General features: G+C 37.6%; 1 protein-coding gene across 1 annotated transcript in view; it reads left to right on the forward strand.

Moving 5' to 3' along the window:
• The window catches only part of NELL1 (neural EGFL like 1), a gene marked incomplete at both ends in the record, with an annotated part of 285,943 nt that overhangs the window by 169,417 nt on the left and 99,808 nt on the right, over window positions 1-16,718 (forward strand). Inside the window, one exon of the mRNA XM_079537825.1 lies at window positions 9,971-10,093. Coding sequence (XP_079393951.1) covers window positions 9,971-10,093 — 123 coding nt within the window. The remainder of the gene's footprint in view (window positions 1-9,970; window positions 10,094-16,718) is intronic.

Raw genomic sequence — 16,718 nt, forward strand, 5'->3', positions numbered from 1 at the left:
TTTGTAGTTGTTGTTATAAAGTAGTAAAGCAGAACAGAGGATCACAGTATAAAGAATGCTTCCCTTAAGGGGGGGGGGGGGGGGGGGGGGGGAAAGGGAGTGTATATATAAAAATGCTCTAAATTAGCTATTGACATTCATAGAAAAGATATCAGAATTACTCCAGGTAGTTCACTGAAACTGTGAAATTATAGCTCAGCTGTAGTCGAGCAGAATCATGCGAACATTTGGGAAATAATGTCTTGAATACCAACTGAAAAATAGGAGAATCCAGTTGTACAGATCCAGGATGTTTTGATGTCTTGAGTCCTGAGTGCACTTAGAGGGCTCTTCTTATTTCTGTCCATATATATAAGCCAACAGTGGACCTGGTGGGTTTCATGGAAATAGGGCTCATCAGTAAGGTGAATGTCTTAGCAATGAATAGTGAAGGTTCTATATACTGGAATAGAATATAAACCTTCGTATTTACCTCTGCTTTCAGCTTCTTGCTGAGGGGAAACAAGGAAGGCTCAGTGTTTTGCTGCAGAAATGATAGGTTTGAATACTTCACCTGCCGAATGCTGGAATCATTCAAACGGAAGTTACAAGTGTCATTAATTCTCATGTTTGCACACTGGTCTCTTTAGAATATGGTAGTGTTAGTCTGTTTTCCACTACAACTATTCCTATCACATTACGTGCATGAATAAGATTACAGTAGTTTTCTTTATGATCTTTGAATATGTGACTACAAGACTTCATTATGGAGTAAGTATGTTAGCTATACCAAATAATAACCAAAGTTGTTGAGGAACAGGAAACTGTCAGACAAATCTCATTGATTCTCTCTGAATACCAGTTTGGGAATGCAAATCTCATTATATTGTTACACTAGTTTCTAGATGGTTCTAGGCAGGCTGGCTTAACAGACTAAATCAACATAAAACAGTAAGAGTGTTAAAAACAAAAAGACAAACAGTGCATAAGCATAGATTTGATTAGTATTGTATTTAGTAAGCTTGATTTTTGGATAGCAAATTGTGACCAAAATCTAATTCTGTGCCAGGGAAAAAAAGGGAAGAATTTTGATTTATTACTTTAACGTAAACATTCAAGAGGTGTTATTCAGACAGCAAATATGTGAACGTTCAAAATTTTATATTCAAATTAAATCTCACTATTTCTTCCTAATTACCCAGGAGTAGCATATGTCTACTCTTTTAGAATGCAGTCTAAATAATTTGGCATTAAACACCAGAAGCTGTTCATTGTGTCTTAAATCACAATAGCGTTTTAGTTTCCTATTAAAAGAACTGCAAAGCAGATATTTCTGGCAGTACTTTGTATATTTAACTGCTCATAAGGATTAAATTGCAGTGTATCCTTATGTTAAGGAAACGGGACTTCTCTGTTCATAGAATGGCTTAGTTTGGGTGGGACTTTGAAGATCACCTCGTTCGAACCGTTCTGCCATGTCAGGGTGGCCAGCCATTAGATGAGGCTGACTGCGATCCCGTCCAACCTAGTCTTGAATGCCTTCAGGGATGGGGCACCCATAGCCTCTCTGGGCAGCCTATTGCAGCGTCTCCCCACTGTCTTGGGCAAACAATTTCTCTCTAAGGTCTAACCTAAAATCTTTTTTTAATTATAAAGCCATCCACCTCTTGTCCTATCACTATCATACTGTGCAGAAAGTCAGTCCCTCTCCTGCTTGTAAGCGCCTTTCAAGTACTGGAGGGCTGTAATGAGATCTCCCCACAGTCAAACTAAACAAGCCCAACTCCCTCAACCTTTCTTCACAGGAGAGGTGCTCCAGCCCTCTGATCATCTTTGCAGTCTTACTCTGGATGCTTTCCAACAGCTTCACATCCTTCCTTGTGTATAGACTTGTACACATTCAGTTATGAGGTGGTCTTGGAGTTGCTCTCCTCTTACACTGGGAAGGATTTTGCTACTGCAAATCTCACTTAGAAGATCAGGGATATGAAGAAACCCTTGTTCTTCACATCCCTCTCCAAGTTCAATTCCATCTGCACATTGGCTTTCCTGAGTCCATCCCTGCACATCTGGAACAGCATGCCTCTATATTTTTCCCAGGCCACCCATCCCTGCTTCCTTTTCCTTTTTACCCTGGGTTTGACAGCAGATCTTTGCTCAGCCATGATGGTTTGTTGCTTCATCTGCCTGATTTCTTACTCTGGAAAATGGAGAGCTCTAGCAGTCTCAAAAAGGTATCCTTCGAGTACTGCCAGCTCTGTACTTTTCCCTTGTTCCTAAGGATAGTTTCCCAGGGATCGCATCCGACAGTTTGCTAAACAGCCTGAAGCTCGCTCTCCTGAAGGTCAGGGCCTGACTCTGCTCCTTGCCAGGCCCACGTTCCTTGAGACTGTCAATTCGACCAGGGCAGGGTTGCTGCAGCCCAGGCTGCATTCAATCAATCTTAACCACTTTTACAATCTCTTTCACATTAGTGAGCACCAGGTCCAGCAACATTTCACTTTTGGTGGGTCTGTCCAGTACCTGAATCAGAAAGTGGTTTTCTGAGTGGACTCCAGGGGTCTCCTGGACTGCTTGCAGCTCTCAGTACTGTTTTTCCAGCAGATATCTGGTGGTTGAAATCTTTAACCAGGATGAGAGCCTGATGGTGTTATGCCTCTTGAAGCTGGAGCAAGAATGTCTCAACTACAGGCTCACCTGGATCAGGTGGCCTGCAGTAGATTCCAACCACCAGATGTCCTCTGTGGGCCCAGTCCCTGATTTTAACCTAGAAATTCATGAATGTTTCTCAGAGGCAGCTCTCTGCACTCTATCCACTTCTTAATGTAGAGGGCAACTCTGGGCCAGAATTCTTTTGCCCGTATGATCTAGGTGAATGCAGTCAGCAGCCACCAGACCAGGCACTGAGTAATCTGCCCCATGGTTGATAAAGCCAAAATTCCTGAAAGGGCACCAGCCTCTCAGCCACGGATTTATCAGATGGGTTTTCCTGCTTCTCTCAGTATCCCTCGCTACCAATGAGGGGAGAGAAGAAAACTCCATCTGTACTCCAGCTAACAATCAACTAACCATCCCAGTGATCTGAAATCCCTTTTGATAGCTCTCAGGGCTTCTCTCAGCAACTTTATGGCTGCTCACAAGTAGGTGAAAATACAGATTTGTTTAGAATTGTCTGTGTTCGCTATTGTCTTTTACCAGCTTACCATCCACAAAGTAATTTCTTGTACGTAACCTGTTTGATGTATGCATCTCATTCCTAACTGCCTTTATTTTCTTGGAGAGAGTCTTCCCAGGTGCACAGAGTAAAGTTTCTTTTTATCCAGCCTATTTCAAAGGTATCCTTTTTGTTTCATCAGAATTTCCTGTGAGCTGAAATCCCGATGCTGCGAAGTCCACGATAATTCTTCAATTCTATTTTTTATCTGCCATTTTTAAAGCGTTAATAATTAAATAGACATTTGAGTCTTCCCGTCATGCAGCAGAGCTCTGTTTGTTCTTTTAAAAGTATTCAGGGAGGTGGCATTCTCCTTTCACAGTTTTAAAATACCATTGGCTTAAGTGTAGCCAGACAGCTGCTTAATTTTACATGAGATCATGTATTCTATACAAGTGGTCTGTGCATTAATAAAAAATGGCAGAACTTGATGACCTTGCTGTTCTTGAAGTGAGTTGTCTCTCTATTATACGTCTGTTGGTGTATAGCAGTGGTTACTGCATTTGTGCTTACACAACCCAGAAGCAGTTGTCCTCTCTCACAATTTAGAGGTCAACATAGATTTCCTTTCAATGTTGTAAAAGTAAGAATAAATAGAAATAGTCAGAATCTTTTCACAATGTTTTCCAAAGATGAATGCTTTCTATTAAGTGTGAAGGCTTTGGGTAACTAATGGAAGGAAATCCTTACAATAAGAAAATTGTTCCCATCTTCTGAGCCAATTTAAATTGAGGCCTTCTCGTGTAATGAGAATTGAAAGCAGCTCTGGTGAAGGACCATTCTATGGGATGTGTCTCCAGTAATTGCATTCCAGTGCCTGTCCTTTTTAGAAGAACATTCTTATCTAATAAAAAAAAAAAAGTCAACACACTTGTGAAAAAAGAAACCCTAAATCAAATATCTTTTTTCGAATAGGCTTTTGAACTCTGTAAGGTGAAGCTATCCCGATGTTACAATTACCTGTGACTCTTGTCTAAAAGGTGCTTAGCTTTTCTGTGTCTATATATTTTCAAACGTGGTTCTAATTTTCTGCTAAAGACTTGGACAAATAGTATAACAAGTATAACAACCCAACTACTTGATTTTTTTTCCCAAGTATGTACAGAGAGAAAAAAGAGAAAACTGAATGAAAATCTACCTCTAGAGCCCATACAAACCCAGTAAGCCTACTGGTGGTGTCTCTTTCAGCAAGGGAAAACAGAAGAATCCTAAGAATTAGAAAGTATGCATTTTTTAAAAATATACACACAAAATGTTATCTTCCTCTTGTGTCATTATAAAAATAATTTATTACAAATATCTTTCCAGTAAAAAAAGTGGATGATATTTATAATGTTCCAAACTTCAAGAGTATGGCAGTAATCCATTTTTTACTACTGACAGTTCTGATGCTGGCTGTCATAACTGCCTAGAACCTTTCACAAGCACTGCATTTCACATGCACACAAATGAAGAAAAATTGTATTTACCTGTAACTGTTTATTTAGAAATTATCACTCATCTGTATTTACAAATGCATGCTGAATCTCATTTTTGCTCTGTATGTGCTCTGAATTATTTTTGTGTGATTGTTTGTACTCTACATACAATTTTGCAGTGTGGTTTGGATGGCTTTCTGCAGAAATCAGTACTTCAGGCAGCCTAAATCTTTGTGTAGTGCTCTGCCTCCCCAACATGCTCCCTATTGCATTCTTCTACTTCACTGCTGCCCAGAACAGAGAGCTGTTTTTGAGCTAATGCTGAAGAGAATAGCCATGTGTAAGCCTCAGTAAGATCAGGCTAGAGAAATGCATATACAGAATATTTTGCAGGAAAACAGGTGCCTGAATGTTGACTTCTTTGGTGTTTGAACATACTTACTTATACTTCACACTGAAGAGACTGCCTGTCAATAGGGTTGCATATTAATGGAACATGCACTTATTTGAGGTATGCAAAACACAGGCTGCTGCAACTCTTAGGTGCTTTACCTTTATTAGCCTCAATACGTACCTGTGTTTTGAAGAAAGTTGAAGATCTGTTAAGTGAATGGCTTCGCAGCTGAAATGCATCATGATGGATCATTCTGCCTTGGCTGAAGGTGTAGCTAATGGCTATTGAAGAGGTGTGATCTTTTGTAGCAAATATTTTGTGGATGGATGCAGAGTTTGGTTGCATTTTCAATCTCCATCTCACTCAGGAATTAGTTACCTGTCGCCTTTTGCATGCTTGCACAATAAACATTGGTTGCAGATGTTGGAGTGGTGTGCTGCTTGCTTCAGCAGAGTCAGTCTGTCTTGTCCACGTGCCCAAGTGCAGGGGGATGCATGGTGGTCCAACTCTCTCTGTGGCAGTTGGGTAATTGTGCTTATTTTAGCTGTTTCCTATGTATCTGTGCTACTGTGGCTTTAACAGGAAACAGTCTGTTTTCCCATTGCACTCTACCTAGTTTCTTCTTTGGGATTTCAGGATAAAGGAGGTGTTGTTTGTGTCCTAGTGTCAGTGTGCAAACAGACTAGCCTATTTTTAATATAAGGCATTTTCTGCTATTTGTAGGATACATTGCTGTGTCCTAAAATAAGATATGTAACTAATGCCTGCTTGAAACTACTTTCTGGGGAATTAAATTTTTTTTTTTTTCTTAATGTGATTGTTACCTTTATAATGCCTTGTAATATTGAAACAAATTCTGTCAGACTGCTCCCAGGTATTCCGTTCATTAAGATAAGCTTATTTTATTAGGTTGCCTGTGAACAAAGCAAAGATAACTACAGTACTTATCTTTAACCACTGTATGCACTACCATGCAGCACAACCTGTATATAAGCATCAGTATCCCCAGATTCATGGTGGACTTCAGCTCAAACAGAAGCAATTCCAGGTTGCCTGAGGCAAGTAGATAACCAGGGTTATCTAGATTGTGATGTAGATTGTTTTAAAGATATTCTTCAAAACAAGCACTGCTTAACATATGCATGGTGTACAGTTGGAATAGTAGCATGGTTAGGATGGTTCTTTACAGGTGTTATAGTTGGAAAGCTTATTGCAGTGAAAAAGAAACAATCAAGGAAGAAATACCTGTATTTATAATACCTCCAAAAAGGAGGGATCTCTAGAAAGAGATCCTTCCCCAGTGCTAGTCAGCCCTTAAATAGGGTCTAGGAGAGGTGGAGTCTTCTGGTCACACAGGTGAATTGCTGACCTAGTCCTTGCCTCAGGTGATCAATCAGTGGTTTAGGCTGTGGCTCAACAGTTCCCATACACGCAGAGCATACTCACACTTGATACCTGTCTTGATTCTGTGGTCACAGAACAAAGGCGACAGAGGGATTGTGAAAAAGATTATTAATTTCTTACCAATGGTCTTTCAAGTGCTTTTGGAGATAAATGGCCATTCTCAGATAAAACCTGGGTAAGGAATGAGCTTTTTAGTAATTGCTTCTTAAACTGGTGCGCTTAAAGTAGGAACTCAGATGTTGGAAAAGTCTGTGAAAGCTTTGGGAAATTCAGCCAAGTCTTTACCCAGAAGAAAAATAACAGGCTTAAATATGTAGTTTGTGTCACTGTGATTGTAGCTAAGTGGCTAGGAAGCAAGAATATGACCTGAAGCTTGAGACACAATGCGTTCTTTCATACCTTCTTTCTATTTGTAGGAAAGAAATACTAAGCGGAAGGTAAACTAGCAGTTGGTATTTGATCTCTTTTTTCTTTTTTAAACTGTAGAATATTGATACTCTTTAATTTTATGTAAGATCTTTAGCTTCTGAGGACTTCAGAAGAATGGTAAATACTAAAACAGGTGTAGAATCTGGAAACATTCTCATTTGAGAGAGAAACTGAGTCACAAAAAAACAAATGATCCTCTAGCAAATGATCCAAAAACTCTGGTGGCAACAACCAAACACTTGAGTAACAGAAATTGTAATATAGAAGAAAAATTTGCAGAGATTTTGTAGATAAATCATCAGTGAGCAAGGAATTATAATTGTAACTGTTCTTCTGAAATGGTACCTGTTTCTTGAGATGAGTATTAGTAATCTAGTGGAAAGTGGTTTTTCTTTTGTTTTCTGGGAACTGCCTCCTCCAATAGCATCCTTCTCAGTAAGGCTCCCAGCTCTGTCTTTGATTACAATCCCCTTTTGTGCTGTGTAGTAATAACAAAAGTCACATGGAGATGGATAAACTCAGTCAGACTTTATGACACTGCCATTCCTGAGCTGTCATTCCATGGCAGCGTGTTTACATATACACAGATCTATGCATACATTTGTATACATAAAGATTAAAAATGAGATGGATTTTTTTCTTTGCTCATTTTTAGCTGAAAGTGAAGTTGTTAAGACGTGGCCTCAAGATTTTTTCCCAGCTCTCTCCCTTGTTCTTATGGAATGATACAGTCTGTGACTCTTTGCATTTGTTTTCCAGTGTCCTTTCCTTCCAGCCTACCTATTTAGGTGGTTTCAACCATAACTTTAAAGCAGAAGTACGTTCTTCCTGGTTGGCACTTGAATGGGAGACTTTGAAAGTGATGTGTGAAAGTGATGTTCTTTGCAAATTACTTGTAATCTCTTTTGAGTTTAAACAAAACACGAGCTGACCTTCAACCCACACTTCCCACTGTGGATACCAAGAGGATGAGGGAGAATGAAACAAAAAATAACTCACTACTGACAGACTCCTAAGGACTTGTCCCATTTGGAATAAAAGATTTTTGTAAGTTGACAGAAAATCAAAGCTTTCTCATTCTTATTAACACTGTAGCATCATGATCTGTAGACATCTTTACACCAGGGAAAATTTCGTTTAAAGTTCCCATAATTGCAACCAAACTGCTGCTGTGAAATCTTGGGATTCCTCACGCAGAGGAGATTCTCTTGATATTTCTTATGCTGAGGGCAGATTCCCAGGGTCCACTTTTCAAACTTAGTTGCTGACTCTTCAAGGTTTTATCTGCTTAGAAAAACTGACCTCTGTTTAATATTTCCGGGATTTCTACATCTGCAGGAGAAGTAAATAGAATGATTCACATTGTCGTAGTCCTCGAAAAAGCATGGCAGAGCATAACCTCTTTTGTGTTCTGGCAAAACACAAAAGTTACCACTGGGAAATCTGTTGTTTGTATTTGAAGTGCTGAGAAGGTAATCAACTAATTCTGGCAATTATTTCAGTAGGAATTGTCTGTGTACATGAGCCTGTGACAAAGGCCCTCTCATTGTAGCTTGAATACAACACAGTACACCTGCAGACTAATAACAATAATGAATAAAAGTAGTAAGAGGAGAGAGAAAGCCTGGAGAAAGGCTTTCATTTTAAAAGAAAGAATCATTCAGTTTCACTTGCCGGCGAAGCACTTCCTTGAAGGGTAGCTTGATGATCTTTGCATCTGATGCAGCCATTTGAGCACCATGAGACCACAGCAGGAAGAAGGGATGAAGGAAAGAACAAACAGCCCATGAGGAAGCCTAACGGTTCTGAATGTCTAAGGCATTCCAATGAAAATTGGAAAGAAGCTGAAGTCAATTACTAAGCTGAGCTGGGGATCAACATAAACTAACAAGTATAAATGTAGACCTGAAGTCATCAGCAAAAGCCAGACACATGTGAGTGTGTGCATATGAGAGCTTGTTACTAAAAGCAAAGAGAGAGCAAAAGATGTCTTGCTTTGATGCTCGTTAGAAGAAAATGATGGCAACCCATACCATTTGGTATCAATGGAGAGGCTCTTCTGAAGGGTTACTTCAGAGTGTGTAACAATGAGTAATTTTATAGGCATCAGCTCTCTGTACTTTATAGAAGTCTGAATTGAGCCTGTAGTCCTTTGAACACTCTTTATTTACTAGTATTACCAAGGTTTATCTTTGATTCCAGAAAGCCTCTGGAACCTGACTATACCTCTTAGTAGAAGGGTGATAGTCTGGTTAATGCATTTGCATGAACGAAGACTACCAAGAAGGATGCCAAACTCTGATTTTTGTTTAAGTCTAATATTTTAAATCCTTTACGTGGCTCTCAGAAATATTTCTGCATTTTCTTGATTCCGTTGAACAAAATGGTAAGTCCACCAGCTCAGAAGAGTAAAATATTTGGGTTTTCTTTCTACAATCTAACTGTGTGAGGGAAACCTCTAGTAATTAGAGGATGAAGCAAGAAACTTCAGGGTCACATAGCTCAGCACTTCTAATTGATGCTTTTCTACGATAAAATACATCATGAGAGAAAAATGCAGGAGCTGCAGTGAGTTAGGCCCAGTGATAGCAGTTAGAATTGCTAGATGAAAGCAAAATATGGAAGTCTGTTTGGGGTCCAGTGCTAGGAATAGTTCTCTAAAAAGATAAAATGTTATTACATTTTATTAAATAAAGATGCTACTCAGCGGATATTAGAGCAAGTGGCTGTGAAGACTGAACTGTGTGTTTTTGCTGTTGTTTTTAAGAGTATTGATAGGATCCCCTCTCCTGAGTTCTCTGGTCTTACATTTATGCTTATTTCTGTTGATGATAGACAGTAAGATAAGGGTTAGTCTTCATAACAGATATTATTCTATGATAGCTTTCTACATAGGTTTTTGTCTTAGCAATACTTTGCATCCTCACTGATTCTTTTTTCCCGTTTTTGAACCTAAACAATCACCATGCAGATGTTGTTGAATCCTGTAATGAAAGCACACCCATCGCTGACTGCCAGACCAAACTCCCAGTAATCAGCTGCTGTGGCACCCTTCTTATTCCACTTGGTTTTAAGATGCCGCGTCTTCAAGCTGAAAAGCTCACTATCTCTTGTTCTTTTTTTCCCTTGTAGAGCATGATGAGTGTGGCAGTGGGCAGCACAGCTGTGATGAGAATGCAATCTGTACCAACACTGTCAGGGGACATAGCTGCACTTGCAAACCTGGATATGTGGGGAATGGGACCATCTGCCGAGGTAAGTCTGCTCTTCTAGAAGCATTGTAAAAGTGGCATACTCTATTAATATTTTCTGACACTCACCCACATTCCGTTAACTTGTGATGATGGCTGGATTCTGTCAATAATTCACTGTGAGATTCATCATATGGCAACTGGAATGCACATAGAGATGATGGGAATTGACTTGTGCACAGCTTTTCAGCAAGGAGTTATTTCTGGAATGCTAGGAGTAAAGGACTTTTACTGTCATTGTATACTGTCATTTGAGTTAGGTATCTTTCTGATTTTAAGTGATACTAGCTGTTTATTAATGTCACATCTAGTCTTTAAATTTTAATCAGATGCCTTTTAAATTAGGATAATCATCTCTTCTAATATCATATTGCTGCACTTTGTCTACTCACATCAGAGTAGGGCTTTTTTTTTGTTGTTCGTTACATTTGAACACTTATTTTGAAGCTTTCTCTCTTATGTTAGCAAGAAATATCTGGAGTTGGCTATGCTTTCTATGAAGTAGGTCAGCTTTTTAGAAAGGTTTTTTATTTCTGTGGAGGACAAGCAATGGTGTATTTAAAGGCAGGGGTGTGACTGTTAACCAGTTGGCTTGGTGAGGGCTCTGTCATGGAGGTACTACTCATTTCTACCTCTTATGTATTTATGAATTGTCTTGTTGCATAAAAAGCTGTTTTTGCCTTGCCTGGGGTTGCACAATTTCTGACTTTCTAAACTAAATTGCAATAATTGAAAACTAACTTATTTTTTTGAAATGATAGCTATTGAAATTGACAAAGTAGTCTGTTGTAAACTTCCAAGGAATTCTTTAAAGAAGTAGGACTGATATCACTCTTGCTACAAGCTAAAGTTCTTCACTAAGATTGGCCTATTGGCCACAGAATTAGCATATACCAACTGATTGCTTTTTGACTTGACTTTTTTTGAGATTGTTCATCTGCACAAAGGATAATGCTATATTCAATACCAAAAGATGTTTTGCAGTGTTTTAAGAAGCATTACAGAAACAATACGAAAACGGTGGCCAGTTAAACCTCCTGTTTTTATTGAAGTTCAGGAGGTGATACTGGGGAGATCCTTTACTAGATTACAGTGAATGTAAATTACTGCATAGACAAAGTTTCATGGAAGTCTCTGTGAATAGCCTGGCTATGTTTCACTGTTTTTGTTGTTGTTGCTTTTCTGATGTTAATACAATGTAAGTCTTTAATTATATTTCTTTGAAGCAGGAATGCTTGGAGTAGCTCACAAACCATCTTTTCACACTGATGATCTTTGGGCACCTAGTGCTGGGTTAAAAGTACTGGCCAAAAACTCTAACTCTCATTGCATATTTATTAGTCCAGTAACGTTCAAGTAACTAAATATTCTAGTAATGAGATTACACTTGAGAAGTGCAGAGATGTTTTCATCCTCAAAATCTGTTGAAAGCTGAGTTGTGGTTAGACATGTATTTAAAATGCCTTGAATTGCACAGGTGAAGGTACTTAGAGTTACTTGTTTGAGATAAATGTACATGGAAATAGAGAAAACAAAGTGATTCTTACATTCTGACTATAAAGCGTGAACTGAGGGGAAAAGTGGAGATGGTAGGAAAGCATCTTGCACTCTAATAATTGCTGTATTCACTAGGGCTGAGAATTATCATTTGCTACGTGGAATAGCCATTACTGCAAGGCAGATGATGCTAGAATGTTGCAGTGTGTTAGCAAATAGTGCAGCGTGCCATGTCAAGAAGTGGTCTGAGTTTCTCAGCCTGTGGTTCTGTGGTCACTTGAGGTTTTTACAATTTGGGTAGCTAAATGGAGAGGCATTCACATTTTACACATTAATGGTAGCATGTAATTTGGCTTAAAAAAAATAAAAAGGCAGAAAAAGCAGAATTATTATCAGTTTTGAGACACACTGGTTGGCTTACAGTTCTACACTTGGCACAGGAAAAAAGTTGTGCACTTGTCAGGACAACTATCCATAACTTAGGTTGTGTTTTAGCAATTCTGGAGCTTCATCTTCAGGCAGCGTAACTTGGAAAAGAAGTATATGTAAGCCAAGGTAATAAGTTTGATATAATACCATCTGAAGCTGACAAACCTTCTCCTCTCCTGTTTTATATTTACATGTTATAGATGTTTGCATGCACAAAACATTTGTCTCAACTCCTACTGAAGTAACGTCTCTCCAGTTCTGTAAGAAATCTTATTAATATTGTCCATAAGTAGAAAAATAATTTTATGATCAGAGAGCAATACTGACTTTTGTCTGATTGTACAATATATTTCAACCTTATCTTCGCAATGTCATAAATTCAGAGTAACGTTGCTTTTTTACTTTAGTGACAAATGCTGCGATTACATCTTTGTAAGAAAACAAATACCAGTAGGTCTGTTTTAGAAATTGTGTGAGCATTTAAATGAAATTGCATAGTGAAATACTGATAAGTACAGAGAAGTTATTTTGGCGGGCAAGTTGGTGATATCTGCGCTTTTTGTGGGAAGTATGGAGAAATAAAAAGGACAGAAGTAATCTGAATATTAATATGGTTGTTGTTTAGAAATAAAAACAAAAAGACGTGAGGAGTGAAGCAGAAATTTTTCAAAAAATAATTGCATAACCAGGAATGCCATCTTTCTTACACATTTGATGTGTAAGAATTTTTTTGCTTTTCTGTGAATGTGGTAGACTAGACTACATAATTAAGGACTGGATTATGTCAAGGTAGGTGTGGAAACTATCATGAAGAAAAGCAGTGGAAAAGGGCACGGTCCAAGACCAAATGCTCTTTTTCATTAAAATAGATACAATTATAATTTAAATGACATAAAAATATAAAAAAAAAATAATAGAGGTGAATGTAAGAAAATCTTCATAAATACACAGGTACCAAAGCATAGGCAGTGAGACTGTATATAAGAATAAGGACAAACAGAACTTATTTATTTCCTATGGATGTAGATATTTTCTCTATTTTCCTGTAAGAAATAGGCTTTAGTTCCTCAGAAAGATACTGAAATTTTGGGGATAGGTCATAAAAAGAGTGAGAAATGACAAGAGACTATGATGCTGTACCATCATGGTACAGCAAATTTGACAGAGCGCTGGACCCAGAATAAAAAAGGATTTATATCTTATTACTTTTGCAAAAAATGCAAAGTAAAATAAGAAAGTCTTTTTTAGAAGAAGCTATGACATTAAAGGCAGAGAATACTGGTAAAACCAGTTGAATGGAGTATTTGTCTAAGCGGAAGCTGAAACTGTGGTCCTACAGGTTACTAGATGAGTAGATGAGACGTACTGCTGTCTAAAGTCATAGAAAGAGGCAAGGGTATACTGAAACATCATCAGATTTCCCAAAATAATTGATGATATTTTACAGATATCAAACCACAAATAAACGCTGCAGATTCTGCTGGAGTTGTAGATCAGTTTTTGCAACTTGAGCAAAATATGAGTCAGCATCAATGCTGTGTTACAATTGGATGTTTTCTTGTTTCATGCAAAGAGTCCTAGAAGTAGTGTATGATCCTTGTCCTAAAGTTTGTTTTGAAAGGTAACTTCTGCCATAGAAATGTAGCAGTGGCCCTTTTTAGTATACTCAGGTGGTAAAACAGGAGACTTTCATCTGCAGTGTAGGCAAGATGTGTTGGCTACTCCTTTTTTTGTATATCCCATTTGTGCAGAGCAACCAAAAGTGTAACACTTAACCAAGCATGAATATTTTTCATTTTATTTCTGTGTTTTACTTGTATAGTCTGCCTAACAGGTTTATGTGGTGCACTATTAATACCTCATTTGATGGTTTCTACTGAGACATAGATTTATTACAATGATTAAATGAGGTGGATTTAGTTACAGTCATAAACATTAATGCAAGTGTGTGCAAAATGACTAATACCTGTCACATCAGGTATTGTGACATAAAAATCAAAACAGTGTTTGTTCTAATTAGTTCCCATGTTGTAGAATCGCTTATTTCTGAGAGTATGAAATAGGATATTTTTTTTTTTCCTGCAGCGTTTCTCAGAAAATTCTCAGGGGATTGCAACTCAGTGTATGGTGGAGTCTTAAAGAAGGCAGCTGTAATTTTAAAGTGAGATAGTTTCTGTTTTTCTGGTTAAATCTTAAAGTCCAGCTTAGTGTCTTAATTGTACTGTTGTTCTTCATATATATATTTACCTTGAAAATTGTGTTTTATAGTGTGGTTGTTTCTTAAGGACTTACTGGTCACCTTATGAACATCTTACTGGGACTCTGGTATGGAAAAATGTCCAGATTTTGAATGAATGCTGTTTTCTTTTCTAAGGCAATGGGAATAATGACATGGAGTCTTTATTCATAATACATTCAAAGCATTTGCTGATGACTAGAGTAAATCACAGGCTTGAAAATTAATTTTGTCAGATGTGAATCAGTAATTAGGACTATTTTTCACTGTCTTGATCACAAATTGCAATTGTATGGGCATGTCCTTTTTTAACAAATGGCAGTCTGAGAGTTGTCCTTCATTGCAGTTTTCTCCTTTTTTTTTTTCCATGCAGGAATTTTTTTTAGTAAAGTAATTCTTAGCCTGAAGTATACTTAATAACCTGAAATAAGTAAGTGCAGGTGAAAGAAACTGTATATCTTCCAGTGTGTAGATGTTGTATTGACAGTGTAGTAAATAGACAACTAAAACCAAATTCTCATCCCTTGTTACGAAAAATACTGAAGAATAATGAGAGCTGAAGAAAAAAACACTAGTCTTATTGGTTATTCCTGTGCTGCATTGTCTACTTTTTTTTTTTGCGTCCCTCTTACATTGACATCAGCAATACTGAGATTAAATGCCAGCAATGTGAGACTGTTCAGTATGCTTATATCATTTTGTAAAAGCATATCTGATCACTCTGAGACTTCTAACTACCACACTAGATTTGGATGTTCTGTGTGCGTGTGTTTGTCTGTTGGATGTGGACTTGAAAGCCTTTGTGGAGTGCTGGAATGTGTTAGGAATTATGTGAAGTCGAGCACAGTAGTGGAATGGAATGAAAAAATCATTCCCCTCAGCCTCTGATTTTTGTGGTTGTAAGGCTTTGAGTCGTTGATAAAGATTATAATTTCTTTAATTGCTGTTTTGTTGTAAAAATATGCAAGTTGTGTGAAAGAATGTAATAAGTTGGACTTCTTTGGAGATTTTGATCCTGTTCTTCACCATATTGAGCTTTGCATGGTTGTTTCTATGTAGCACCTAGTGAATAAATCACTGCAAAAGCAAATAGATGCATTCACATCCGTATTTTGGTGTTACTTGGCATGTGCAAGGTACCATAGCAAGTATAAGACCCTGAATTGTCATACTTGTGGTTGAAACATTCCAGACAGAACTGATTTAATGGTTTTAAAAGAATACACAAAAAGATATGTAACAAGATCAGAATTCTTGTAGATTATTCATTCTAAAAGTAGCACAGCTGGACTCAGAGTCAAAACAATACGATTCAAGCTACAACATTTCTTATATTCCTAAATTCACTTTCATAAAAGTGAACAAAATTGAATTTTCAGTGTAAGAATCTTCATGGCTTTGTTCATGATGATGCAGTTGTCAATGTGTTATATTTCTTATGGTTGCTCTGTTGGTGAATTAGTTTTGAATTTATATAAACACGGTGCTTTAGCCACATTCTGTTTGTTACTTCAGTTCTAATGTTGTTGCTTTGCCTTTCCAATGTAAGGATTTAAAACAGTATTGATGAAATTATGATTAAGATTAATTTTCTCTTCTCCTTAAAACATCATCATCTAGATTTTGTTGTGTGGAATGTTGAAATTCAGATGTAATTATATTTGTATGAAGAGCTAAGCTATAGATATTTACCATTTTACAGACCAACGTTGCAGCCTTTCCAAGGGCAAAATATTTCCTGCTGATGAGATCCTGTTCTATGTGGGAGACTGTTCAAGATGATTTAGAATGCACATCAGTTATGGAAATAGACCATTTAAAAACCATGATTAATGTGTCCTGTCAGAGTTCAGATCCTGATCTCTCTGCTGTCACGGATTGTCTCGCTGCTCTAGATTTACAGCCTGTGTAAAAAGAGTGTAACACTGATTTATGTTTGCTGAGTAAGTGGTCCAGTCCAGAGCAGCTATAGTTATCTGTATAAATGCCTTAGTTATATGCAAGTGAAATAAGGTTTATTTGCTTGCATGTACATCTAAGGGCCTCAGCAGAGACCCACGCTTGAGTATTTGTGAGTGTTTCTCGGTTTACATCATAAAAAGGAGATTCTCTTTTGGACTCATTTGCTTCCTGTCTCCAGTTGCTTTGGTTAATGTTGATTCACTCTAAGATCAACATCCTGTACATCACATGCAAAATAATTGAAGGTAATTACAGAAGTTAATGGCATTGTTTCCTGTGAATTCTTGGGCACTAAGCTGGGTTGTATAGGAATGTTGTTTTGCAAGATACTCTTGTTAGGTCCTTTTCACATCCTCATTTTGTCCTCTGCCTTTTAAAATGATCCAGGAGTGACTTGCAAATTCAGTATTTGTGTTAAATAATATTAAGACAGTTTTTGACGTTACCAGGTTGACAGTTTCTCTTTCAATTTTTTAAAGTTCAAAATAAACTTTGGATGTGGGAT

This window comes from Tetrao urogallus (assembly GCF_951394365.1).
Source record: "Tetrao urogallus genome assembly, chromosome: 6".
Lineage (NCBI taxonomy): Eukaryota > Metazoa > Chordata > Aves > Galliformes > Phasianidae > Tetrao > Tetrao urogallus.